The sequence below is a fragment of the Ochotona princeps genome, chromosome 22 (genome assembly GCF_030435755.1).
Source record: "Ochotona princeps isolate mOchPri1 chromosome 22, mOchPri1.hap1, whole genome shotgun sequence".
NCBI lineage: Eukaryota > Metazoa > Chordata > Mammalia > Lagomorpha > Ochotonidae > Ochotona > Ochotona princeps.
Genome location: NC_080853.1, coordinates 16,272,284 through 16,299,263, shown reverse-complemented (window position 1 = coordinate 16,299,263; position 26,980 = coordinate 16,272,284). Strand labels below are relative to the sequence as shown.

Genomic DNA, 26,980 nt, shown 5'->3' with positions numbered 1-26,980 from the left:
GCTAAAGTCCTTGCCTTGAATCCACCACGATCCCATATGGGCGCCGGTTCTAATCCCGGCAGCTCCACTTCCCATCCAGCTCCCTGCTTGTGGCCTGGGAGGGCAGTCGAGGATGGCCCAAAGCTTTGGGACACTGCACCCGCGTGGGAGACCCGGAAGAGGTTCCAGGTTCCCGGCTTCGGATCAGCGCAGCACCGGCCGTTGTGCTCACTTGGGGAGTGAATCATCGGATGGAGGATCTTCCTCTCTGTCTCTCCTCCTCTCTGTATATCTGACTTTGTAATAAAATAAATAAATCTTAAAAAAAATATATTCATGGGCCCGGCGGCGTGGCCTAGCGGCTTAAGTCCTCTCCTTGAACGCCCCGGGATCCCATATGGGCGCCGGTTCTAGTCCCGGCAGCTCCACTTCCCATCCAGCTCCCTGCTTGTGGCCTGGGAAAGCAGTCGAGGACGGCCCAATGCATTGGGACCCTGCACCCGCGCGGGAGACCTGGAAGAGGTTCCTGGTTCCCGGCTTCGGATCGGCGCGCACCGGCCCGTTGCGGCTCACTTGGGGAGTGAAACATCGGACGGAAGAGCTTCCTCTCTGTCTCTCCTCTCTGTATATCTGACTTTGCAATAAAATAAATAAATCTTTAAAAAAAAACTGCATATAAGAAACATATGAAATGTCGTTCTTTAAAAAAAAAAATATATTCACAACTTATCATTTAGGTAGTTGTCAAACCATCAGGAAACACCACTTCTTACCCTGTAGGATGGGCTCTCGGAAAACTAGAGTGTCAAGTGTCACAACCCCTGTGCCCTGCAGAGGGGATGCTAAGAGGGTAGAGCCACCACGGAAAACAATATGGCTGTTCCTAAAAAACATTTTAAATTACAATCTGACCCAGCAGTTCACCTTGGTATCCAGCCAGAGGACTGAAGGCCAGCCCAGGAGCCTATTTATACACTCATGCTCCTGCAGCTTTGTTCAGAACAGTCAAACAGTAGATGCAGCAGCTTCCAGAGACACAATGACTGCATAAACAAAACGTGGCCCTCCTACAGCTAACAACCCCAGTACACACAAGCACACGGGGGAGCCGGGGGAGAGCCGCTGAAGGAAACCCGCCAGTCAAAAGGAGAGATGGGACACTGGCATGATGGAGCCAGAGCAGGACTGCCCAGGGCTTAAGCATGCGCAGTTGCAGTTTGGTAGGTTGCTGCAACTTAACAGGCTGAGTCATGACACTGGGTTCAGGGCTGTTCCTAAAAAACAGCGGCAGATGAGTTTTCTGCCCATAGCTACTTGACTGGTGGCCACTAGTGGAGAAGCCCCTAAAAGCCAGCTCCGCGTTGTGGGGCTGTTGTTGCCGCCGCCACCATGCTGGCTGAATAAAGTGTGTCACCGGCCCACAGCTCCCACGTGGGTCCGGAGAGCCAGCCTCGCCTAGACGGAGAAGTGCTGAGACTGATGGCTGCACAACATGGGGCTTGTGCCAAGCAGGGTGTCGCGACCCCACAGGTTAGGTCGCCACTACCTGCCAAGCCTGGCCCCCGTATCCACGCCCCGAGAGCACTAATGCGGTGGGTGGGGGAGAGGGCATACAGTGATGCCCCTTGGCGTCTCCGCACAGCACGGGATGTGACAGATGGACCGCAGACGTCCCCACATCCAGAGGGGGACTGTGCTTCCCGCACTGCTCCCTGCAAGCCGAGATGCCCGTGGGTGGTTCCCGCTGACCACAGAACCTCAGACAAGAAAGCCCCTCACCCCCCTTTGGGGTCTCAGGGCTCACAGCCGCCAAACGAGAAGCTGAGGTGCTAACTGTTCTAGAAAAGAGTGAACACCTCCAACTGAGCGACTGAATCCTTGCAGGACAACGTGGGGCTCCTGGGGTGTGGCGCGGGTCTCAAAGTCCAGCCTCCAGAGGCGAGGGAAACGCGATGCCGCCTCCGGGCTGCAGCTGACAGGACGACGCTCCCGCGCAGCCTCCGCTTTCACCTCAGACCCCGGGCCTCAGTCTCCACAGCGCCGCCATCCCGCCCCAAGATTGTCCCTTCCGTCTCACCGTACCGCGCGCTCCTGGCGGAAGCGGTCCGTCACTTCCGCGGATCACCAAGGTGTCCATTGGCTGCGCGGGGACGTCAGCGGGGGGACGCGGCGCGCGGCCTGCCCCCTCGGTCCGCGGAGCCGGCTCGGTGGGGCAAGCGGAGCCTGGCGGCTCGACCCGGGACGGCGACCCCGCCACGCGCTGTCAGGACCGGAGCGCCGCGCCCGCCCGCCGCCGCCCCGCTCACCGTGACCCCCCGACTCTGTCTGGGTGGGCCCGCGCGCCCCCAGGCCCGACCAAGGGCGGCGTGAAGGGGAGGATGAGCGGCGGGCGGCGGAAGGAGGAGCCGCCGCAGCCGCAGCTGGCCAACGGGGCCCTCCGAGTGTCCGTGTGGAGCAAGGTGCTGCGGAGCGACGCGGCCTGGGAGGACAAGGTGAGCTGCAGGGGGACGAACCTGGACCTGCCCCCTCGTCCCGCAGTGGCCCTACGCTGTCAGGGCGACGTGAGCGGACACGCGGAAGCAGCGAAGACAGGACATCTGCGGGCAGGGCGTGTGCCCGAGAGGGGCACGAGCAGGCTGGATCCAGCTCGGCCTCCGCCCTTTGCCCCCCGCTGGACCGTGCGTGATCTTAGTTAGCTGTTAAGCATTACCGGCCGGCAGGCGCGGTAGCCTCGACAGTAACAGTAACAGACTCCCCGCTGCATGCCCGGTGTGTGCCGGGGGGCTCTCCCGGCCTAGCCACAGCCCTCAGTCGGTTGTTGAGAAAGACCTGAGAGCGCGAAGTTGATTACGAGAGAAGCACCACCAAAAGTGTGTGCCAAGTGGGGCTTTGCAATCTGGCTGTGCTGGGGAGGCCCCTTCACTACCCTGCCCTGCTCCAATTGCAGGTGGGGAAGGGGTGGGAGGCCCGTCCTGAAGGTATCTTTGCTCTGCCCCCACCCTGCCCCCCAGGTCTTGCAAAACCTGCGGGCGGTTCCTGATCTGCTGTGTCACGCCCTTTGCCCCGGTTTAAGGACTAGTTTCTGGAATCTAGGGCAGGTCAGCAGCCCCAGTCTCCTGCAGGAGGCAGATAACGCTGGTACCTGCCAGTCCTCTCCTGGGTGTGTGACTTAACTAAAACTTCGGGTTGGGTGAATTTTTTCAGGTGTGTGCACAGCTCTGCTGTTTGGGACTGGTAGATCCATATCTCCCCTCCCCCCGCCTTCAGGGTTAGATGAGCTCCTGACGTCCAGCAGTACAGTTGACTGGCACGGCTGTTTAGTGGCAGGCCCGTTAGTTTTTGGAAAAGTAACTGCTTTCCCAGAGGTGTTGGTCTGGACCTCAGACTGGAAGTGGTCACCTAACCTGTTGGACGTGTCGTGTTTACAGCATTCTAGACTAGCTGAGGGGTGTCTTTGGGGGAGTCCCCTGGAGAAGGCTTCAGCAAAACACTCCAGGTAATGCAGGCAATGTCTCTGTCTTCCCTGCAGGATGAATTTTTAGATGTGATCTACTGGTTCCGCCAGATCATTGCTGTGGTCCTGGGGGTCATCTGGGGAGTGCTGCCCTTACGGGGCTTCCTGGGAATAGCAGGGTAAGTGTCCTGTGATTTGCAGCTGAAGTTTGTTTTTAGAGGTTTTGCTCTCCTCTTTCGGCAAGAGCCATTACTATTTCAGAGCTGTGTGAGGGAGGAGGTGGCCTCCGCATGGCTCACCCCGATCCGCTGCAGCACTGTCAAGTCCACAGGTCCAGGGCGAGCTTCAGGCCAGGCCAGCTACCCCCTGAAACTGGGCTGACCGTTCCTTGGAGGTGGCACACACTCTGCTTTGGTGCTTGCAGGAGTAGTACTTGTAGACTTAGTTTGTACTTGGCTCTGTGCTGGACATGCTGAGCCTTGGCAGAAGTTATTTCAGGTCCCTACCTTCCCAAAGCAGCCCCGCAGTAGAGGGCTGACTCCCCCACATCCTACTTTGCAGGTATGGCAGGTGGTATCCCCTAGTCATGGCTCAGTTTACCAGTCACTGAAAGTGAGTCCCTGCGCCCAAGGATGGAGTTGTGGCCAGGTGGTTTGGGACGTGGGCGCCACCCTTCCCCATGGATCACCGGTGATGATAACCTTAAGGGTGATTGCATAATTTGTTGTTATTTTTGTTTAAAAGGTAGAAAGACAGACAGGGAGGGACAGAGACCTTCCGTCCGCTGTTCATTCTCCAAAATGGCTGTAATGGCTGATCTTTTTTTTTTTTTTTTTTTTTAAAGATTTTTATTTATTTATTACAAAGTCAGATATACAATGAGGAGGAGAAACAGAGAGGAAGATCTTCCATCCGATGTTTCACTCCCCAAGTGAGCCGCAACGGGCCGGTGCGCGCCAATCCAAAGCCAGGAACCTGGAACCTCTTCCGGGTCTCCCACGCAGGTGCAGGGTCCCAAAGCATTGGGCCGTCCTCGACTGCTTTCCCAGGCCACAAACAGGAAGCTGGATGGGAAGTGGAGCTGCTGGGATTAGAACCGGCGCCCATATGGGATCCCGGGGCGTTCAAGGCAAGGACTTTAGCCACTTGGCCACGCCGCCGGGCCCTGTAATGGCTGATCTTAAGCCAGGAGATTTAATCTTGTGGGTCTCCTGTGTGGATACAGGGACCCAGGCGCTTGGGCCATTTCCTACTACTTTCCCAGGCAATTAGCAGAGAGCTGTGTTAAAAGTGGAGCAGCCAAGGCTCAGACTGGCACGCATATGGGATACCAGGACTGCAGGCTGTGGCTTTACTCACTACATCACAGCACTAGCCCCAATCACATCTGTTGCTATTCCATTTTTTAATACTATTTTTTATAAAGATTTATTTATTTTTATTGGAAAGTCAGATATACATAGAGGAGGAGAGACAGAGAGGAAGATCTTCTGTCCGATGGTTCACTCCCCAAGTGACCGCAACGGCTGGAGCTGAACCAATCCAAAGCCATGAGCCAGGAGTTTATTCTGGGTCACTCACGCTGGTGCAGGATCCCAAGGCTTTGGGTTGTCCTCGACTGCTTTCCCAGGCCACAAGCAGGGAGCTAGATGGGAAGCGGGGTCGCAGGAATTAGAACTGGCACCCATATGGGATCCCAGAGTGTGCAAGGCGAGGACTTAAGGCACTAGGCTACCGCACCAGGTCCTCCTTTTTTTTTTTTTTTTTTTAAGATATTTTTATTGCCAAGTCAGATATACAAAGAGAAACAAAGATCCACCATCCACTGGTTCACTCCACAAGTTTCTGTCGGAGTTGAGCTGATCTGATCCAAAGCAGGGAGCCAGGAACCTGCTCTGGGTTTCCCACATGGGTACAGGGTCCCAAGGTGTTGGGCCATCCTCGACTGCTTTCCCAGGCCACAAGCAGGGAGCTGGGTGGGAAGTAGAGTAGCCAGGATATGAACCGTCATCATATAGGGTTCTGGCACATGCAAAGTGAGTCCTTTAGCCACTAAGCTATCGTGCTGGGCCCTGTTATTCTCTTTCATTAGGGCAAGAGGTGAAAGATTTCAGGCATTTTTTGTCAGACAATAACAACACATACCAGTTTTCCCTTTATCCAAAAGGATATATCACAAGGGTTTTCTTCCCACCCCACCCCCAGCAGAAGCCTGAAACCCCTTGGAGTACTGAATGATTTCCCTATATTTCCATCCACGTGATACAGCCTGCAAGTGCAGGAAAACATTACTAACTGATAGACTAGGACAACTGCAACAGTGCACTGTGGGAAGTATGTGTGCAGTGGGAATCCCTGTGAGGTTGTGACAGGCACTCAGAGGAGTGACCTGTGCCTGAGGGAAGCTGCTTAGGAAAGAGGGGTTACTGTCATTGGCAGCTTTGCAGGTAACCCCACTGGCCTGGCATCCAAGGCTGGCCAGGTGGTGGGACGCATGCAGAGGCAGGATGGCACTGCCAGCCAGGAAGCAGATGGTTGGGCGTGGCCTGAAGGAAGCAGCCCTCTCCTGAGAACCACCTCCTGGGGGCACAGCCCTGCCCCCGGGCCCACCTCCTGAACCCTGGAGCTGGGGCCAGTCCTGTCTTCTCTCAGAGACTCATGTCCTCACCCTAACAGTGACTGGTAGACGGGTAGCAGATGCACTGTAGAGGCCCTGGGCGGGAGGGAGTGGGATGGCACTGCTTAGAATGAATGGCATGCAGTTTGAAACTTATGAGCTGTTTATTTCCTGGACTTTTCCATTCAACATTTTCAGGCTGTGGGGAGCAGAAACCACAGCAAGTGAGACTTGGAATGGGGGCAGAGCAATAGTAGCATCCCCTGTGTCACTTCCCAGTAGCTGCAACGGCTGGAACTGAGCCAGTCCGAAGCCAGGAGCTTCTTCCAGGTCTCCCATATGGGTGCAGGTCCCCAGGCTTTGGGCCATCCTCGACTGCCTTCCCAGGCCACAAGCAGGGAGCTGGATGGGAAGCAGGTCGGCCAGGATTAGAACCGGCGCCCATATGGGATCCTGGTGCGTTTAAGGCAAGGACTTTAACTGCTACACTATCTTGCCGGGCCCAGTGCCTCCATCCCTTTGGGTCTTGGTGTTCAGTTTCTGCCTTGCTCGCCCGGCTGTGCAGTACTCGAGAGGTTCCCCCTCACCTATGTCTTAGAATTTGTCACATGTTTAGAGAATGCTTGCGATGTTGGGTTTATTTATTTATGTTAGATTTATTTTTGTTTGAAAGACAAAGTTAGAAGAGACAGATCTTCCATCCACTGGTTCATTCCCCAGGTTGCCTCAGTGGCCCATCCTAAGCCTGGAGCTTCCTCCAGGTCTTCCATGGGGGTGCAGGGCACAAGCACCCAGGCCATCTTCCACTGCTTTCCTAAGCCATTAGCAAAGAGCTGGAGCCAGAAGTGGAGTAGCCTGGATTTGAACCAGTACCCATGTGGGATGCTCGGCAGAGGCTTAACTTACTGCACTGTGATGCTGGCCCCTTGTTAGCAGATCTGTTGACCCTTGAGCGTGGAACGAGCAGCAGCTTTTCCTGTGGGTGGCACGGCCCTGGGAGGAGGGACAGACTTCATCTCCTTAACTCACTGCGGGTCAGTCTTTACTGTGATCCTTCCTGACCTCGTTGCCAGCACGCACCTTGCTGTGTCTACACACTGGCTGCCATCCTGCCAGTGTGTAGATGGCAGCTCTGCCATCCTGGGGGAACCTGCAGCACACCTATCCACCTTCTCTGAACACCAGATGTTGGATTCCAGCATCTGTTTCCCTGCTCCCTCTGCTCCGCATGTATCCCTGAGGACAGGGCCAAAGTCAGCCTGGACTGAGCCTCACAGTGGCTGCCCACGCTCCAACCTGTCCTGACCGTCAGCCTGTCCAGACGGAAAGTTGTCAATGAAAGGTGGCCAGAGTTGGCTGGGTCCAGGATTTGTTTTTAAAAGATTTATATTTAGTTGAAAGGCAGAGGAAGAGAAAGAGAAGTCTTCCATCCACTGGTTCGCTCCTGAAATGGCCTCAATGGCCAGGCCATACCCAGGAGCTCCATCTGGGTCTCTTATGTGACTCATAGTGCCTCAGACATCCTCTGCTGCTTCCCCAGACACATCCAGGAGCTGGGTCAGAGATGGAACAGCCAGGACTCAGCTGGCACTCAAATGGGGTACTAGTATCACAGATGGCAGACCTACCCCATGAGCCACAACACTGGCCCCTGGGCCTTGTTGCTTTCCACATTCAGTTGCTTCTCTGACTTCACATTGTTCACTGTCATGTCCTGAAATGCGAGTGTGGACCTACCCTGGGCTCCAGCCTGTTGCATCTGCTCACAGAAGGCCCGTACATGGCCTCCTCCCAAGCCAAATCCTGCCGAGTTAACCAAGGTGGCATGGTACCAGGAAGAGCCCTGAAAGATGGAGGTGCAGGGAGTTCTGTGGCTGCTGAGCTCATGGAGTGGCTGCTGTCTGCCCTCTGCAGATTCTGCCTCATCAATGCGGGAGTCCTGTACCTCTACTTCAGCAACTACCTGCAGATTGATGAGGAGGAGTACGGCGGCACGTGGGAGCTCACCAAGGAAGGCTTTATGACCTCCTTTGCCCTGTTCATGGTAAGGACACCAATGCCTTATAGTGGGCACCACTCCTCTCAGGGTGTTAGCTACTCGGGGAGAGTCCACTGACTAGATTACGCTCTGTGACCCAATGCTGCTGCTCAGATTCCTCCGGAGGCTGAAGGGTATGGCCCCTCTGGAGCCTCCATATCCCAAGTGCAGTGAGAGACTGCACAGCGACGTTGCTATATGTGCACCTGGGGCCAGTCCCACCTCCGCTCCCTGACCCTGTCTGGCCCTCAGGATCTAAGGAGGCACACAGCTCAAATGCTGCCGCCTGGGGACAGCTGAGGGAGGGCTGCTGCTGCCGCCACGTGCACCCACACAGCAGACCCAGAAGCCCATGTTGTAGAATCGTGTTTGTGCAGAATGTCTGGAATAGGCAAATCCGAAAAGACAAAATGAATTCCCAGGTGACCGGGTGCGGGGAGGCACGGGAAGGAAGTGGTCAGTAGTGTGCACAGGCTTCCACTGTGGATGTTTTGTAATTGGAGTAAATGAAAACCAGGGTGGTCCTGGAGTCCAGCTAGCAGAGGGGAGTGCTCCGTGTCACAGGAGTTACAGGGTGTGATGGTGTAATCTTGTACCTACTCGTGATGCTGTAAAGACAGCCCCATCTTGGTGCAGTCAGGCCCCCACACACATGATGCAGCGGCTTGTCCTTGGCAGCTGCTGTCCTTATCCTGGGGCATGGAGTCACACCGTGGGGCCTGGTGGCCTGTGATGTTGTCGTGCTCTCCCTAGGTCATCTGGATAATCTTCTACACTGCCATCCACTATGACTGAGGCTGTGCGACTCACACCCGCTCCCTGCCCCATCCAGAGGCCGCTCAGGCACAGCACAGACGCATAATTGTTGAGCCACCCCAGCTGCATGGGACTTGGAAGACCCATGTTTACTGGACGAAGAATCAGTGTGTCGGGCGTCTCTACTACAGGGTTGTGCCCTAAGACTTTTTAAGGAACCGTTCCCCTCTGGGAAGCATTTCTGAGTGAGTCCTTCGCCACCCTTCCTGCCGGATGCTGGCACATGGTGGTCACTGGCTGCACGCTAGGAGCTGTTGCTTTAGCTGCTGCGCCTCTGGATCCTGACAACACGTTCAGTTGTCTTCCTCGGTCTTCTGTCAGGTGCACAGTTTTTTAAAACTATCAGTGGCATTTCAAGTCTTCTGAAAACAGTGTGGCAATATGTGCATGGGCCATTGCACAGTACAGCAGCATCTAATAACAGTTTCCATTATAGAATGTTTTCAGATACTTGAATAAATCAAATCATTCATTAATTGAGAATCTGTTGATACTTGGTGATGCCCTTTCCACCCTGCTGGGAGCCACCTTCCTGTTCCCCTAGCACTTCCAGCCAAGCCCCTCTTCCGAAATGCGGCCTGGAATCAGGCTGCTAGGAAGTGTCATTCTGCATTTGGCCACAAGATGGCAAGGCTGAAGTGACTAAGGAAGGGACCAGGTTTGACCACTAAGCCACAGGAAAAAGCTGAGAGCTAAGCCAGGACCGTGTTGAACAGCAGTTTGAAGAAGGAAAGGTAAGTGGTGGGGAGGGATAAACTGTGCTGCTGGGGAAGCCACCGGGCCCTTGAATACCTGTCCCTTCCATCCCACCACCTGGCCTGCTCGGGGTACAGGTGTGCACAACGCCACTGGTGGTTTCCACACAGTGTTTGGTTTTCAAACGGTGGTTTCCACAATGAAAGCCCAAACTCTGCAGCTCTTTGCTGACCCCAGGGGGAGCTGCTGAGGAGGTGACAGCCCTGGACAAGGCCTGTGACTGCCTGAGTCCTGGGGAGAGAGCAGCCCACCCTGCACTGAGCACACGGCCTCACCTCTGCGGCACCAGTCCGGTGCAGCCACGTAGGAGTTCTATGTGCAGCCACCTCGGCTCTCCTTCCGGCCTCTGCTTTGGGCTTCAGCAGTGTCCAAGGAGCTGTGGTCAGTCAGGCTGAGGTAGGAGCTCAGGGACTCCCGCAGCCCCTCGCTGAGGAGAGACTCCTGGCCTGCAGCCTCCACTCCCTCACCAAGTAGGAGGCAGCTGTGTACAAAGTGAGGTGGTGGTCAAGGAGTGGTCTCCTGCCAGGGTCAGTCCTCACAGGTCACACAGCTCTGTGCATCTCCTGACAGCTGAGGCACAGGCGCCCGCCCTGTTCCCTGTCACCTCGGCCTTTAGGACCGGGATCCTGTTCTCACGCCTTTCCATCCTGCCTGCCTACACTCACAGGCCCTCTCCCCTCCCTGACCTCTTTAAGCCCTGGCTGGGCTTGGGTGTCTAGTTTCTGGTTTCCTGGGGTGCCCAGGGAGATCCTGCTAGCTGCTTTGTTCCCCCCTGAGGATTCTGGGAGACTCTCACCTGTCCAGCTCTTCCCAGTTGAGTGGCCCCCTCTGCACTGTCACAGGCAGAGGTGTGTCCTTGCCAGGAGGCAGGCCCGCTCTCTGCAGGGCACAGGGCTCCTTAAGGAGGCAGCAGATGTCATCTGCAAGCTCTGTGGGGGAGACCAGGGCCTCGACGGTGCTCGCTGCAGGTTCCCCCCCCCCGCACGCTCCCCAGCTCCCCATCCTCGCTAGCATTCTGACACATAATGGGGGAGATGGTCACCAAATCTGACCGCCTGTGAACCCCAAGTTGTTATCTCACAGAGGCTGGGATGCAGCCCAGGGTGCTCTGGGCTACAACCTCACTGTGCACATCTGGGTCAGCTAACACACCACCATCGCTGAGACAAGGCCGCCAAGCACAGGCCCTTGCAGGAGCACTGCAGGTGCCTGCCCCTGCCTGACTAGTGCTCCCAGGAGAGGGCTCCCCGGCACCCCCCGAGGCAGCCCTGGTAAATCTCCTACAGGACAAGGTGTGAGTCTGGGCCAAAGACCAGCTTCCAGCCTGTGCCTGCCAGCTCAAGGACACCCTCTGTCCAGTAGGGAGGGAGGGCCATACCTGAATAGTGGTCCACCAGGGCCTGCAGCGAGGGAAAGGTGAGGCGCGGTGAGATGTACAGCCAGCCGTTGTCGAGGTGCTGGATCCTGTAGTGTCGGATGCGGTCCCAGGAGGCAGGGCGGCTGAGGCGGACTGATAGGGAGTAACAGCCTGGAGACAGGGACCAGGGTGGCACTGACGCCCTATGGGACCCTGCTCCAGCCGCACGCACCCACACAGGGACAGACACTTGCTGTTAAATCAGATTTCTTAATGGGTGATGGGAGGTCCCTGCACAGACCTTCAGGGTGGGGACTGGGGCAAGGTGAGCTCACAATAACTGGCAGCTGTTGGTACATGGCAGGGGGGGAGGGGGGTTACAGTTGTTAGCAAGGTGAGAAGAAGCAGGAACTATCCCTGCTGCTGGAATAGTGCCAGCCACTTTAGCAACAAGCGGGGCTGACCACACAGACCCCCAGTAGTTCCACTGTGGACATGTGACCTTAGAAGCACATGAGCAAAAAAAAAAAAAAAAAAACATGGACAGACATAGTCACAGCGGCAGCATTTGTGAAAGCTGGGATTGTCGACAGCCCGTTGGAACTAGGCAAAGGAACGTGCAGACTGTAGAGTACCATACAGCAGTGTAAATGACTGCTGTAGGCAGGAGCAGAGGACAAGCAGAATGCACAGAGGATGGCCCAACTACTTGGGCTCCTGCCAGCCATGTGGAAGAGGAAGACAGTCCGGCTCCCGACTTCAGGCTGGCCTAGTATGGGCTGTTGGGGCCATGCAGGGAGTGACCACGCTGATGGGAGAGCTCTGTCTCTCCCTGTCTCCCTGCCACTGTGCTCTTTAATCTTTTTAAACAGGAATGGCACCTCCAAGGTGAAGAAGAAGGAGGAAGAGCAGGTTATTAGCCTTGGTCTGAAGGCGAGAATGTCTTCGGGCTCCATCATATCTTTGCGTCCTACAATGACACCTTTGTCCACATCACTTAATCTTTCTGGCAAGGAAACCATCTGTCGTGTGACTGGTGGGATGAAGGCAAAGGCTGACCGAGATGCATCCTCGCCATTCACTGCCATGTTGGCCTCCCAGGATGCGGCCAGGGGTGGAAGGAACTAGGCATCACTGCCCTACACATCAAACTATGGGCCACAGGAGGAAATGGGACCAAAACCCTTGACCTGGAACCCAGGAAGCTTTCAGAGCCCTTGCCCGCTCAGGGATGAAAATCAGACGAACAGAGGATATCACCCCATGTCTGTTGGAAACCCATGTTTCATGAAAAAAAAAAATTAAAGAGATTTATTTTTATTGCAGAGTCAGATATATAGAGAGGAGGAGAGACAGAGAGGAAGATGTTCCGTCCAATGATTCACTCCCCAAGTGACTGCAACGGCTGAAACTACACCGATCCAAAGCCAGGATCCCAGAGCTTCTTCCGGGTCTCCCATGTAGGTGCAGGGTCCCAAGGCTTTGGGGCATCCTCAACTGCTTTCCCAGGCCACAAGCAGGGAGCTGGATGGGAAGTGGGCCGCTGGGATTAGAACCGGTGCCCATATAGGATCCTGTCATGTACAAGGCCAAGACTTCAGCCACTAGGCTACTGTGCTGGGCCCATGAAAATTTTTTTTAAAAAACATTTATTATTTGAAAAACAAAAGGAGAATAGAGGTCTTCCCCAAATGGCTGCACAGCAGGGCCAAAGCTAAGAGCTTCCTCTGGGTCTCCCACATTTGTGCAGAGGCACAGTAACTTGGGCCCTGTTCCACTACCCCCAAGTACATTAGCAGGAAGCGGGATTGGAATTGAAGCAACTGGGAGTTGAATTGTTGCCCTGATATGAGATGTGGGCATTGCAGGCAGCAGGTCACCATGCTGCACTGTAACCCCAATCTGCAGTTTTTGAAGTGCTCTCATATAGAAAGCAAAGTGACCCGATAAATAAGCACCCATAATTATAAGGAGAGCCCAGTATTCCTTTTAGTAACTGGCAGGACAGAAAAATCCAAAGAAAATTTGAACAGTATCCTTAACTAGTTTTTGGAGAATACCACAACCAGGTATAATCCTGCAAGTAAAAGCACTAGCATCCCCATGGGTGCCAGTTCTAGTCCAGCTGCTCTACTTCCCACTAATTCCCTGCTTATGGCCTTGGAAAGCATCCTGCACCCAAGTGGCAAATCCATGGTCTCCTGGCTTTGGAGTGGCTCAGCTGCGGCCATGTGGGGTGTGAACAGCAGGTAGAAGGTCTTTCCTTTTCTCTGTAATCTGCCTTTCAAATAAGTTTTTTTCAACGGTTTATTTTTATTGGAAAGTCAGATTTACAGAGAGAAGAGACAAAAAGATCTTCCATCTACTGCTTCACTCCCCATGTGGCCACAATGGCTGGAGCTATGCTGATCTGGAGCCAGGAGCTTATATGACACATGCACAAACTTGCATATATTTTAGAAATATGAGTTCATGGGCCCAGCCTAGTAACCTATTGGCTATAATCCTTGCCTTGCATGTGCCAGGATTCTAAATGGGTACTAGTTCAGGACCCAGCTGCTCCACTTCCCATTCAGGTCCCTGCCTGTGGACTGGGAAAGCAGCAGAGGACGGCCCCAAAGCCTTGGTACCCTGCACCCAGAAGAAGGGCTCTTGGCTTCAGATCAGCTCAGTTCCAGCTGTTGTGGCTATTTGGGGTGTGAACCAGTGGGTGGAAGATCTTTCTGTCTTTACTCTCTGTAAATCTGACTTTCCAATTAAAAATAAAACTAAAAAAGTGATCCAAATTGCTATGACAAATAGGAGGAAACACAAAGTAACATTATAGCTGTTGAGTGTATAGCTATTGAGTAATTGAGTTCAATTTCCCAGAAAGCAAGCTCTGGCTCCAGAAGGCTTTCACCAGACAATTAGAAATGACCCAATTCTACAGAACTCTTAGAACAAGAAAGAACCGTTCTGTGCTCATTTTACGAGGCCAGCATCACCCAGGGTCCCCCGTATACAGATCCCAAATCCTTAAAATTCTAGCAACCACTTTTAAAGGCAAGTTAGGGAGAGAACATGCGTGTACTCGGTTCACTCCCCAAATACCTACAACATCCAGGCTGGGTCATGTGTGGAAGACTTTTCAAAAGCAGTTACAAATCAAGGCAGGAGGGTCCAGCACGGTGCTTTAGCAGCTAAAGTCCTCGCATTAAATATACCGGGATCCCATATGGGCGCCGGTTCTAATCCCAGCAGCTCCACTTCCCATCCAGCTCCCTGCTTGTGGCCTGGGAAGGCAGTCGAGGACGGCCCAACGCCTTGGGACCCTGCACCCATGTGGGAAACCTGGAGGAAGTTTCTGGCTCCTGGCTTTGGTCGGCTTAGCACCGGCTGTTGCAGTCACTTGAGGAGTGAATCAGTGGACAGAAGATTTTCCTGTCTCTCCTCCTCATTGTATATCTGACTTTGCAATAAAAATAGATAAATCTTTAAAAACAACAACAAAAAAGAACAAATCAAGGCAGGATCTTCCATCTGCTGCTTTACTCCCCAAATGATCACACAAGCCTGAGCTGGGCCAAGCTGAAGCAAGGTGCTTCGTCTGGGTCTGCCATGTGGTACCTGGGCCATCTACTCCTTTTCCAGGCACATTAGCAAAGAGCTGATCAGGAAGAGAAGCCCTGCACCTTGTGGTACCATGTGCCCCTTCTGCTGCTGTCCAGCCCTCCACCCAACCCTGCTAACCCACTGTGGGCCCCACTGGGGTGACTCTAACTCCATCCTCCCACCATCTGCCACCTTGGTAAACAGTGCCACCTCTCACCCAGTCCCAGCCTGAGTCATCGTTCCTGTGGCCACCTCCCCACCATACACACAGCCAATAGGCTCCTGGCTCCACCCAGAACCAGACAACTTCACCCCTGGGACAGCTTCCCAACTCCACCAAGATAGGTCACTCCTGGGGCCTGGCAGCATGGCCTAGCGGCTAAAGTCTTCGCCTTGAAAGCACTGGGATCCCATATGGGCACCGGTTCTAATCCCGGCAGCTCCACTTCCCATCCAGCTCCCTGCTTGTGGCCTGGGAAAGCAGATGAGGACAGCCCAAAACTTTGGGACTCTGCACCCAGGTGGGAGACCTGGAAGAAGCTCTTGGCTCCTGGCTCCTGGCTTTGGATCGGTGCAGCATTGGCCATTGCAGTCACTTAGGGAGTGAATCATCAGACGGAAGATCTTCTCTGTCTCTCCTCCTCTCTGTGTATCTGACTTTACAATAAAAATCAGTAAATCTTAAAATAAAAAGATAGGTCACTCCAACCCAGAGTCCTCTCCCCAGAAAGGCTCCACAGGGACCCAATGGCCTGGATCTGCCCTGGTCCCAGGCTGGGGCACAGCTCCCTGAAGACTTTGGCCTGCTCCCCAGCCTCACATACACAGCACACAGAGCCAAGTGCCAGAACACTGGCATGCACTCTTACCATCTGGCTCCCTACAATGAGATTACAGGAGACCATGCTGACCTCTGACCCCGGCAGCCTGAGCCAGGCCCTCGCCCCTGCCACCTCCCGGTCAAGCCACTCCAGGGCCAGTCACACACGGCTGCTTGGAAATTCATGGGCCAGGTACCCAAAGCAGCAGTCACCTCAATCCCCGCCATGTTCTTGGCTGCTTGCACACATGACTTCTCCCTCTTGGCCTGACCTGGTCATGACAGAATCTTGGAAACCCCTGTGTTCCTGCTCGGCTTTGTCCATCACTCACCTAAGTTCTGCACAAAGACCATCTTAAAAAGGGACAGAGTGGCAGCGAGGCCAGGTCACTTGCACTCCTGGGGTCTTACCAGGCCACAGGGGAGTGGTAATGGGGCAGCTGAGCACAGAGCACTTCCTGTGGCTTTTCATGTTCAGTGCTGGTCTGCAGGGCCCTGGCCCTGTCAGCACAGTGGCTGTGGTTTCCTGTTTGCAGCTGCTGCACTGGGGCCAGCTCCTCACCAGGGGCTCCATAGAGTGGTGTTTGTGTGTGTAAAGGTGGGGGTACTGACACTGCCTGCAAGGGGCAGGAGGAGCTGGGTGGAGGTTAGCCCAAGGAGCCCCCCAGGTGCAGCTCCCGCAGGCCACCCCAGCACCACTGGGTCTCACACACCAGGGTCCCATGCCAAGCATCCTGCAATCCATCTCAGTCACACCTCCATTCAAGTCTCCTATTGCCTCTGTGAACTGCCTCTCATCTGGTCTCACAGGCCATCTCCTGTGTCTCTGCATGGCCGCACAGGCTGGGCTGGATGACTGGAAGGTGCCCTCGGTCCCATGGCCATGTGGGAGCCGTGCTTACTCACCTCTCCTGGTCTGGCTCTCTCGGATGAGGAAGGCCCCACCAGTGTTCCCAGGCAGCAGTAGCAGGTCCTCAGCCTTCTCCCGACTCAGGCCTTCATACAACCACCTGCAGCAGGACAGGGTGGGGTGGGCAGAGAGCTCTCTGAAACCCCTTCACTCCCTTGGGTGCCTGGGCTGGGCACTCACCCGTGGGAGACTCTAGCCACAAGGACACTGGGAATGCTGTACTCCCGGCCGGAGGCGTCTGACAGCACCGTCCACCAGTCTCCATCCCTGCGTGGAGAGAGGAGACGGCCACCTCCTGCAGAGGAGCCAGGACCCCAGAAGCTGGGCACTGGTTCAGCCCCCATGGTTTCCCAGGCTTCCTTGCACCAAACCCACAGGACCTGGGGTGTGGCAGGTGGGCGTGACACAAGGCTCCCAGTCGGAAGTGGCCCACACCTTGCTTTTCCCCATGAGTGGAGTGTGAAAGCTCTGCCTCATAACTTTCTGCTTGGAGGATGGGCGCCCGTCCCCATGAGCACACCTGCTGCCACAGACTTACTCAGAGAGGATGGTTACCGGTTCCCCCAATCTCAGCGATGGCTCGGTCTGGCTGCCTGCTGGGAAGCTGTCCAGGGCCACGCCTGCAGCCTGGCTCTTTTCTGGATGGAGGAGACAGAGACAGTAATCCTTGTGAGGTAGAAAACTCCTTTGACCCTTAAACCTGGAATTTCTGTAAGCCAAGCAAGGCCAGCCCATGAACACAGAGCTCCCAGCCAGTGTCTCCCGACAGTGTTTGCAGAAAAGCATAAGTGCAGCCTAAATGCTTAATTGGCAGTAGCCTGGTCGATCACCCAGGCTCCGGGCGCCAGCCGAGCTAGCCAACTGCTCCCACCCAGCCACGTAAGTGGCACAGGACCTTCTACAAGCATCTCAAGCTCCGACATCACAGTCAAACTCTGTCAGTCCCAGCACTGAGCACAAACTTGGGGTCATCTCCAGAATCCTAAGACTCCAAGCATGAGGGCTTCCCACTCCATCCACAGGCACTTTGATATCCAAAGGTCTTCCAACGGGTTCTGCAGGGTCCTGGTGGGTGGGCAGGGTGCCCAGACAGGTCTCAAGGGCCCCAAGAGGCCTCAAGTTCACGTGGCAAAAGGCCTAGGGGACCTTGGCATCATCCCCTTTCAGAAACTTTGATAAACAGTTTCTGCTGTTTCAACAACTTAAAAACTGGATGCCCACAGCTTCTTGCTACTGTCCATCCTGGGATACTGAGTGGGAAGAGCCAGAGTACTGGACTGAGGCTTCCGTCTGGGCCCGCCCTGGCTGCTGAAGCCATTTGGGTAGTAAACTGGTGGTTGGAAGAACTCTCTGCCTCTGAACCAAATGAAAAAAAAATACTTTTCCAAATGGAAAAAGAAATCTAAACCTCCTCCCCCCCCCCCCGCAAAAAAAGAAAGAAATCTTAAAAACCTGTAGCTCAGGGCCTGACATGGTGGCCTAGCCACTAAAGTCCTTGCCTTAAATGCGCCGGGATCCCATATGGTCACTGGCTCTAATCCCGGTGGCCCTACTTCCCATCCAGCTCCCTGCTTGTGGCCTGGGAAAGCAGTCACCCCAAAACCTTAGGACCCTGCAACTGCGTGGGAGACCTGGAATAAGTTCCTAGCTCCTGGCTTTGGATCGGCGCAGCACCAGCTGTTGCAGTCACTTGGGGAGTGAATCATTGGATGGAAGATCTTCCTCTCTGTCTCTCCTCTCTGTATATCTGACTTTGCAGTAAAAATAAAATAAATCTTTAACTCCCTCCCCAAAAAAAGAGATCTTAAAAACCTGCAGCTCAGGGCCCAGCACGGTAGCGTAGTGGCTAAAGTCCTCACTTTGCATGCACCAGGATCCCATATGGGCGCCGGTTCTAATCCTGGCAGCCCCACTTCCCATCCAGCTCCCTGCTTGTGGCCTGGGAAAGCAGTCCAGGACAACCCAAAGCTTTGGGACCCTGCATCTATGTGGGAGAGCTGGAAGAGGCTCCAGGCTCCTGGCTTTGGATCGGCACAGCTCCAGCCATTGCAGTCACTTGGGGAGTTAATCATTGGATGGAAGATCTTTCTCTCTGTCTCTCCTCCTCTCTGTATATCTTACTTTGCAACAAAAATAATAAATAAATTTAAAAAAAAATTTCAGCTCTAGGCATGGAACTAAGCTCTGCTTCTGGAAGGTGTTGATTGGTAGGGGGCAGGGATTGGGAAGAGGGAGTTTGGGAAAGGCCAGTGATTGGGGTCAGGATCCCCAAACCTGTGGGAATGCTGTGGTGGGCAAGGAGAAGCACAAGGACCCCTGCAGGCAGAATCCCACTGCCCCCCTCACTCTAAATGGGAACTGCATCTCGCCTCTCTGCTTCCTAGAGGGGACCCTGGATCCACAGATTTGTAAACCTGGGGTGCTGTGGTCTTTCCATGGTGGATAAGAGGGGCCACCCCATGCCCACGACCCCAGGCCTAGCCCAGTGCAGGTGCCTGCAGGTGTGTGTGGTACAGTCAAGTGTTCCTTCCTCCCACCCCCAACTCCGCCATCACTCATGGAGCACCTGCTGGGTCAGCCCTGGCAGGAGCATGGGACTACTTTGGGCAATTCCTGACTCACCATGGCAGCCTTTGCTCAGCTCCCTTCTCCATACCACTGTCTCAGGCCCAGGCTGGGCTGAGTAAGGTGGGGTGGGTGGCAGTGGTGATGTCTGGGGTCAGAGAATCAGAAGGAGTTCAGACCTCAACCATATGGGAAACAGTCCCGAGCACACAGTGGGCCATGAGGCTGGGTGTCTAGTGCGTGTGGCTCCCTCTGCCTGGGACTCACCTCTCCAGCCTCACCCATCAAGATCTCCCTCCGCCTGCAGAGCCCGGGTGCAGGTGCACCCTCCTCCGCCTGCCCACCTCACTTTCTCAGATGGTTAGCAGGTGAATGCCCTGAGCTCGGAGAAGCACTCAAGGACAGCAAGCAAGCAACTGGGTGTCAGTGAACTTGGAGCTACTTCCCAGGAGGTGGGGAGAAGAAGCAGAGCAGACAGACAGTGATAGGGGGGTAGGGTGGTGGCAGAAGGGGCTCTGCACTGGGCAGGCTGGGAAGAGCAAACCCTATTCTGAACCCACATGGAGAACCCCGGGAACCCAGGCTGGAGCTCCGCATGGTCCAGGAGGGTCTCTCTTTGCAGCCTCTTTGAGGTATAAGCCAGGATTCCACAGAGCAGCAGGATACCTGGTGGAACATGGCAGGCTGTGAGAGTTTCATGTCCACTGCCCAGCCCTGGCCCTGCACCCCAGAAGGGTAAACGCCATTGGCAGCTCTGTGGTGAGGAAGCCTGCCCTTACTCAGGGCTCCGTGACACAGTCACCCAGCTCTACCACCACCAGCCCTCACTAGCGCTGCCATGTCCAGCCCTGCCTTCAGCTCACTGCACTCGAAGCCAGCAACTGGGTCTGGCTTGCCCACCACTGGATTTGTTCCCAGGCCCCACCCAAGAGAGCTGATGTCTAACAAAGCCTCAGAAGAAGGCAGAAGAATGCAAGGCTGATAGATAAGTGGCCCTGTGAGAGGATGTCTGAGGAGCAGACTCCCACTGGGATCCAGGGCAGGGCTGCTGAGAGGCTCAGCCTGCCCTGGCCCACACCAACCTCCCAACATAGGATGGGGCACAGGACACCTGCCAGCTGCCTGGGATGAGATTCAGAGGAAACTGAGGGGAGGCCCCTGTGGTTCCCAGGGTTCGTCCTGCCTGCTGGCTGCTTGCTGCAGCTGCCTCACCAGCCACAGGGCCCTATGGTGCTGAGACAGGCAGGTTCTAGGGAGATGAGACTTCAGGTGTCCTGTCCCGGACAGGACAGGAGTAGGGATATCCCAGCCCAGGCAGGGGTGTCTAGGTGGCTGTGTTCTGCTGTGTGTTGTGTGCCCGCTGCCTGCCTCCTGGAACGCAGCCTGGAATCGAATGACCTGGTTGGAACTGATGGTGATGGTTCATCTTCTAGATCCCTGCAGTGAGGCCACAGTATCCAGACAGTTGGCCAAATACCAGCCTAGACTTTTTATTTTTTTTAATGAGATGAATGTTCCATCAGGAGGCTGAGTTAGGCATATGTCCTCCCCCTGGTGGGTGGACCTCATCCCCTAAATTGTAGGCCCAAGTCAGGGAAAACAAAGGGTGTTCTGGCTGCAGAGGGAGCAGCGACGTGGCCCCCAGGCCTTAGGAACAGCTCCTGCACAGCCTGCAGTTGGCCCTGCATCACCCAGCCCTGCCAGGCCCCACATGAGTCAGTTCCCGCCTGGGTCCCTTGCCTTGTCCCTTAATTTTGTGTCTTGAAAAAAACCCCAGGACCTGACAGTGCTGGTGAAACAAGATGCAATTGGAGGAAAGATTTATATGCTGCTTGGAAGCACAAGGAAGAGACCTAGGACCATAGTTCTGATATCAAAATAGTATAACTTCTTAGGATACTTTTATTGTCCAATTATCCTTTTTTAAAAATATAGGACTAAGAAAAATCACAATTATCAACTCAGCCAATCCATTGTGTACACGACTTTGTTTTTCATAGCATCCTTAGGTCTAGCAGGACTTTCTGCAATGATGGAAATGTTGTATGGGCCAGTGGTGGTGCAGCAGCTAAGCCTTTGCCTGCAGGGACTGGTACCCACTATGGGCTCCAGTTTGAGTCCCGGCTATTTCACTTCCAATCCAACTCCCTTTGCTCCCTGCAACCATGTGGGAAATCTTGAAGAAGCTCCTAGCTCCCAGCTTCAAACCAACCCAGCTCTGGCTATTGTAGCCACTTGGGGAATGAATCAGCAGACGGAAGGCTTCTCCCTCTACCTCTCCCCTTTATATAATGCATTTTGTGCTATTCACTAAAGTAGCCATGAGCTGCATGTAGCTATTGTGCATGTCAACCATGACAGAGAAAATTTTTTAAATTTTAAATTTTTAAAAAAAGCAACAGAGAGGGAGAGGGCGAAGGAGAAATCTTCCATCGGCTGATTCACTTCTCAAATGGCTGCACAGCCAGTGCTGAACCAAGCTGAAACCAGGAACTCAGAATTCCATATTTGAGTCTTCCATGAGAGTGGCAGGAGCCCAAGCACTTGGGTCTCCTGCTGCTGCCTTCTATGAGCAGAGAGCTGAACTGGAAGCAGAGCACCTCAGTCTTGAACCAGAGGTCATATGGGATGCTGGCATCCCACTAACTCACAACTCTAGACCCTAAAAATTGGTATTTCCCAGCTACATGTGACTCATGGCTCCTGAAATGGCTGCTGCATCTCTAGACAGCTACAGTGGTGGGGCTGGCCAGCTCAGCTGTGAGGAAGGAGGTGAGGAGGAGAGTCCAGAGAGCCCTTCTGGCTACTAGTGCCAGCCAGAGCTTGAGCTCACTCTCCTTTCTTATTTCGCTGTTGATGAGGTGTCTCAGAGCAGAGACCCCACCGGTAGGGCTGGGTGGGAAGGGGCTGGTATACAGCAAGTGCTCAGTGGTAACTGAGGTGCATCACAGAGGTGGTACATCCTTGCAGGACCTGAGAAGGACCTGGCTGCCCCAGTCTCCGGAACCTTACCTGCTTGCAGGGATGTGGGGCCTGGGCCTGGGCCCGGGCCTGGGGCCGAGGGGCATGAGCTTGGGCTGGCCAGGGATTTCCTTCTGCTGGGCAGACTGCCCATCATCCCGCAGCAGTGTGCTCAGAGGACAATTACCGAGAGGAATCTGAAAGAGACAGCACGTAAGGCTCCACCTGACCCTGGATACCCTCGTCCCCAGCCCAGTGCTGCTATTTCCCAGGGGATTCATTCCCACCCTGAACCCTGCCCCCCACCATGCCAGCCCCTCCCTCAGGAGGACCCTCTGCCTACTCCACCCTCACCACGTGTGTTTCCAGGCCTTTGCTTGTGTCCCCTGGGTCAGGGTGCGAGGCTCCCTTTCTTCGGAAAGCTTTCTCCAAGACCCAGGCTTCTCCTGAAGTGCCCTGGAGTTCCTGTGGTTCACCTGGAGCCTCAGGCTCTGCCCCGGAAGGCAGAGGGCAGGAAAGGGGCAGTGTGTTGACTCCTATGCCTCAAGACCCATGGCAAGGGACAGAGGTAGGAAAGGGGGACCAGAGGAAGCATGTCACAAGCGGAGGTGACACTGAGCACTAACACTGCTGTCACAAGGCAGGCTTGGCGGTAATAAGGGGGAGGAGGAAGCAACCAGCTGTCAGTATGTTTCCCCTCTCCCTGCCTCCCTTTCGTCATCTGAAAAATGGGGATAACAGCAACCGACACACAGGGTGAGAGATAAAGTTGCGAACAACCCGCCCGGGGCCAGCATTTCCTGTCTCCTGTCTGGAACGTCGACACTTGTCATTTCATCCAAGGCCTCCCCATAGCTGTTCTTTCTCTCTTTCCTACCTGCTGCAGTCCTCTGCAAGGCTGAATTTATTAAGAGCACTTATTTGTTTCCAACAATTTTTGAAATTGAATGTATTTGTAAAGCAGAGACGTAGATCTACCACTTGTTGGTTCATTCCTCCAAATATCCGAAATACCTGGGGCTGGGTCAGGCTGGAGCCAGGAACCGGGAACTCAACTTTGGCCTGCCCTAAGGCTGGCAGAGGTCCCAAAAAATCAGCCACTGCCTGCTTACTCCCCGGGTGTGCATCAATGGGAAGCTGGAGTGAGAGGCAGAGCTGAAACATAAGCCTGGGCACTTTGACAAGTTGCAAGCATCCCATGACCTAACCACTGTACCTAACGCTGGTCCTGTTTCCTTGTTTAGCCTATCATTGTCCTCCAGTGTCATGAGGCTTAGAATTTCTGCTCCCCAATTTCCCACAGAGGGCACTGATGGCACTTGATACACTAATCCAGTGAGCAGTAGTGATGAGCACTGAGAATGTCTTGGAACAGGTGAGGACCACAGGTTCTTAGGGTGGTGCCAACCTGCCAAACACTACAGTGCTGGGAGAGGAAGGAGTGCACTCTGGCTTTTCAGCAGGTGTAAGGGCTTGACCACCCCCGTTTGGTGGCATCCGAGCTGTTGCTCTGGGCCAGGTACCTGCTGAGGATGGAGTTCACAGAACGGCCTGGTAGCACCATGGGCTCCTTCCTAATCCTTGAATCTCACAATGCCTGGTTGAGACGGCTGCCTGTTGTTACTGTGTTCTCCTGTGCCAGGCTCGCCGGAGCAGTAAAGATCCTGTGTAAGGGGCAGGCACGTGGCATAGCAAGTTAAACTTTTGTCTGCAATGCACATCCCACAAGGACACTGGTTTGAGTTCCAGCTACCACACTTCCCATCCAGCTCTCTGCTAATGTGCCTGCGAAGGCAGTCAAGGATGGCTCAACTCCTTGGATAGCTGTACCCATGTGAGAAACCTGGAAGAAACTCCTGACTTTTGACTTTGGTCTGGCCCAGCCCAGGGTGTTGTAGCTTTTTTTTTTTTCTTTCTCTTTTTTTTAAGATTTATTTTCACCCGGCGGCGTGGCCTAGCGGCTATAGTCCTCGCCTTGAAAGCCCCAGGATCCCATATGGACGCCGGTTCTAATCCCGGCAGCTCCTCTTCCCATCCAACTCCCTGCTTGTGGCCTGGGAAAGCAGTCGAGGACGGCCCAATGCATTGGGACACTGCACCCGCGTGGGAGACCCGGAAGAGGTTCCAGGTTCCCGGCATCGGATTGGCGCGCACCGGCCCGTTGCGGCTCACTTGGGGAGTGAATCATCGGACGGAAGATCTTCCTCTCTGTCTCTCCTCCTCTGTGTATATCTGGCTGTACTAAAATGAATAAATCTTTAAAAAAAAAAAAAGATTTATTTTCAGGGCCTGGTGCGGTAGCATAGTGGCTAAAGTCCTCTTCTTGCATGTGCCGGGATCCCATATGGGCATCAATTCATATCCCAGCTGCTCTACTTCTCTTCCAGCTCCCTGCTTGTGGCCTGGGAAAGCAGTACAGGATGGGCTAAAGCCTTGGGACCCTGCACCCACATGGAAGAGCAAGAAGCTGCTCCTGACTCCCAACTTTGGATCAGCCCAGCTCCAGCCATTGCAGCCACTTGGGGAATGAACCAGTGGATGGAAAATCTTTCTGTCTCTCCTTCTCTCTGTAAATTGCCTTTCCGATAAAAATAACATGAACCAACATCAACATGGGATCCTAGATTTAGCCATTAAGCCATCACGCTGGGGAATTTTTTTTTTCTATCCACTAATTCACTCCCCAGATGGCTGCAGTGAGCAGGGCTGGGTTAGGCCTAAGCTGGAAGCCAGAAGCCAGGAGTCAGGAGCCAGGAACCAGAAGCCAGAAGCTTCTTCCAGGTTTCCTACATGGGTTCAGGGACCCAAGCACTTGGATTACCCTCTGCTGTTTTCCTGGGCACATTAGGAGGAGGAGGATTGGAAGTGGAATAGCCAGGACTTGAACTGTTGCACAAATGGGATGCCAGAGTTGTAGGTGGCAGCTTAATGCATTATGCTGCAATGTCAGCCTCTGTTACAGCCACTTGGGGAGTGAACCAGTAGACGGTTGATCTCTATGTTTGCAACTGTGCCTTATCACAATAAATGACTTTTTTAAGGGCAAACCTTCAATGCAGGCTAGAGGCTTAACTTTGCAGAGGGGGAGTCTAGGAGACCCCAGTAAGGGACCACCAGCCCTGGGGTAGGAGGGGTCTCTGGGTGGTCAATTCAGACTCAGCAGGCTGTGGCTCAGGGACACAGTTCCCACTGCATGGTGTGTGGGGACAATAACGGGAGCTTGGCACAGAGGGTGCGAGGCACCTAGCTTCCTTTCCCATCTTCCAGCAAGACCACAGTAGCGCCTGCAAGCAACCATACTTCCCTCTGCAGGTGGAGGGGGGATGGGCCCAGGGCAATCCGAGGCTTCTCTCAGCCAAGACGCTTCTTTGAAGCCTGCTGCTCCTGTAATAAAGGTGCTGTGGGCAGATCCCTCACCCCTAGAGGAGGTCTTGGCAGACACTACTGAGAAGGAATCTAGTCACTAGCCACACCCCTCTCTGGGCAGCTTTACCATGTGCTGGGGACCCAGGCCCGTGGGTGGAAGGAAAGAATGAGTGAAGGCCACTGAGGTTTGTGCCCCAGCCCTATATGGGGCCCCAGAGGCAGCCTGTGCTCCCATTTCCACCTTGCACACTGCTTCTGGGCTGCTGAGCATAGCTTTCCAGGCAAGGCTGGATGAACTCGGATTGAGCAGAAGGGAGGCCTCCCGCTTTGGGGAGGCACTGTGGGCACCACTGCTGGATGAATCTTTGGAGATGCCAATATAGACTCTTCATGCTCAATGGCCTTGGAAGACTGTAGCCCAGAAAGCACAACAAGTTGCAGTAACTGAGGTGGGAGCCATAATGACAGGCAGGGGAGCTGGAGGAAGGGTGCAGGTATGCAGGAGGTGATCAGGGTAGAGAGTAACCCCCAGTTCCTTCTGAGATGCCCACATACAACCCTGGTGGAGGCTACGTTCCCTTCTCCCAGCTGTGAGAAAAGCCTACGCACCTTCCTACTCACCTGTGGGGTGGTGGTGCTGGCGGTGCACTGGGGGCGTGAGAAAACAAAAATGTACTTACTGCTTTCTCAGAAGGTGGCTTAGTGCAGGTGGATGCCTTGAGGAAGACTGCCCACGTCCGGGGTGCTAGGAGGCCCGCAGCACCCTTGCGGCCTGAGATCTTCAGCGCCTTGGGGAGCTCAGCATCTGTATGTGGTCATCAGTATACCTCCTGAGAAAGGCCAGGAGCCCAAGCTCCTTAGGGATCCAGCCGGATAGACTTGGCTGGGCAGACGCTCAGGGCTCTGCCGTGGAGACAGGCGCAGCAGGCCCAGAGCTGCAGCTCCCCTCCGCCTGCAGCCTTTGTAGCTCACCACCACTCATTTCCTCTGACGGCATCACACACCATCAAGGCCACCTTCCTCGAGTTCCTGTTTCTGGGGAGCAGCTGCCTCGCCACCATCCTGGAGCTGGAGTTTTTTTCTGGCTTTGTGGCATTTTTAAAAATAGATTTATTTATTTATTTAATTGGAAAGGTAGATTTACAGAGAGCCAGAAAGATATTTCACCTGCTGGTTCATTCCCCAAACAGCTGCAGCTGAGCCAATCTAAAGCCAAGAGCCAGGAGCCTCCTCTGGATCTCCCAAGCAGGTACAGGGTCCCAAGGCTTTGGGCCGTCCTCCACTGCTTTCCCAGGCCACAAGCAGGGAGCTGGTTGGGAAGTGGAGCTGCCAGAGCACACACTGAAGCTCATATGGGATCCTGGTGCTTCCATGGTGAAGATTTAGCTATTGAGCCATTGCTCCAGGCTTTGTGGTTTGATTGGACTCAGGATCACAGAACCAAGGTAAGTGAACAGGAGTGACCCACGTTGACCTAACTGCAGTGATCACAAGGAGGGGAAGCTTCATTCTAGCAATTTCCAGGATTCTCCTGCTTCTTCTGAACCCAACTTCCACACCAGAAGCCTAAGAGTCCTTTGGCAGCCACTGCCTCTTCTGCTTTTCAGGGAGGGAAATCACCGGGAGGCCTTGGGAAACTGCAGACCCTGATGCCACAGGTCTGGGTGGGGCTTAAGATTATACCTTTTTATGGGCCCGGTGCAGTGGCTTTGTGGCTAAAGTCCTCTCCTGGCTCCTGGTTTCGGAT

At 54.4% G+C, this 26,980-nt stretch overlaps 2 protein-coding genes across 6 annotated transcripts; one reads left to right on the top strand and one right to left on the bottom strand.

Annotated features, from left to right (window-relative positions):
• The first annotated feature begins 2,100 nt into the window (after positions 1–2,100).
• RAB5IF (RAB5 interacting factor) lies at positions 2,101–9,380 on the top strand. Of its 2 annotated transcripts, none has more exons than XM_004585788.3 (4): positions 2,101–2,471; positions 3,509–3,612; positions 7,965–8,094; positions 8,842–9,380. In XM_004585788.3, exons 1-4 carry the CDS (start codon positions 2,358–2,360, stop codon positions 8,881–8,883), a joined length of 390 nt encoding a protein of 129 aa, XP_004585845.1. In that variant the 5' UTR covers positions 2,101–2,357; the 3' UTR covers positions 8,884–9,380. The 2 variants fall into 2 exon arrangements, with proteins under 2 accessions (XP_004585845.1, XP_058535211.1); XM_058679228.1 differs by having other exon boundaries at positions 2,230–2,471; positions 7,965–8,096; positions 8,816–9,380.
• SLA2 (Src like adaptor 2) lies at positions 9,009–26,178 on the bottom strand. 4 transcript variants are annotated; one of them, XM_058679226.1, is made up of 10 exons: positions 25,914–26,178; positions 22,222–22,403; positions 21,919–22,064; positions 16,880–16,979; positions 16,522–16,608; positions 16,338–16,441; positions 11,039–11,188; positions 10,457–10,589; positions 9,936–10,141; positions 9,009–9,318 (listed from the first exon to the last, which is right to left on the bottom strand). In XM_058679226.1, the coding sequence occupies exons 3-9, from the start codon at positions 22,022–22,024 to the stop codon at positions 9,973–9,975; spliced, it is 849 nt and encodes a 282-aa protein (XP_058535209.1). In that variant the 5' UTR covers positions 22,025–22,064; positions 22,222–22,403; positions 25,914–26,178; the 3' UTR covers positions 9,009–9,318; positions 9,936–9,972. The 4 variants fall into 4 exon arrangements, with proteins under 4 accessions (XP_058535209.1, XP_058535210.1, XP_004586095.2 ...); XM_058679227.1 differs by having other exon boundaries at positions 22,222–22,358; XM_004586038.3 differs by lacking the exon at positions 22,222–22,403.
• Between the last annotated feature and the right edge of the window lie 802 nt (positions 26,179–26,980).

Coding starts and splice junctions, on each gene's coding strand:
- RAB5IF (XM_058679228.1), top strand. CDS start 2,358: ATGAGCGGCGGGCGGCGGAAGGAGGAGCCGCCGCAGCCGCAGCTGGCC. Junction 3,613..7,964: donor GGCTTCCTGGGAATAGCAGG/GTAAGTGTCCTG, acceptor TGCCCTCTGCAG/ATTCTGCCTCATCAATGCGG. Junction 8,097..8,815: donor TCCTTTGCCCTGTTCATGGT/AAGGACACCAAT, acceptor GGGCCTGGTGGC/CTGTGATGTTGTCGTGCTCT.
- SLA2 (XM_058679225.1), bottom strand. CDS start 17,127: ATGCTTTTCTGCAAACACTGTCGGGAGACACTGGCTGGGAGCTCTGTG. Junction 16,609..16,879: donor CCGGTAACCATCCTCTCTGA/GTAAGTCTGTGG, acceptor CTCTCCACGCAG/GGATGGAGACTGGTGGACGG. Junction 10,142..10,456: donor AACTGGGAAGAGCTGGACAG/GTGAGAGTCTCC, acceptor CTTTGTACACAG/CTGCCTCCTACTTGGTGAGG.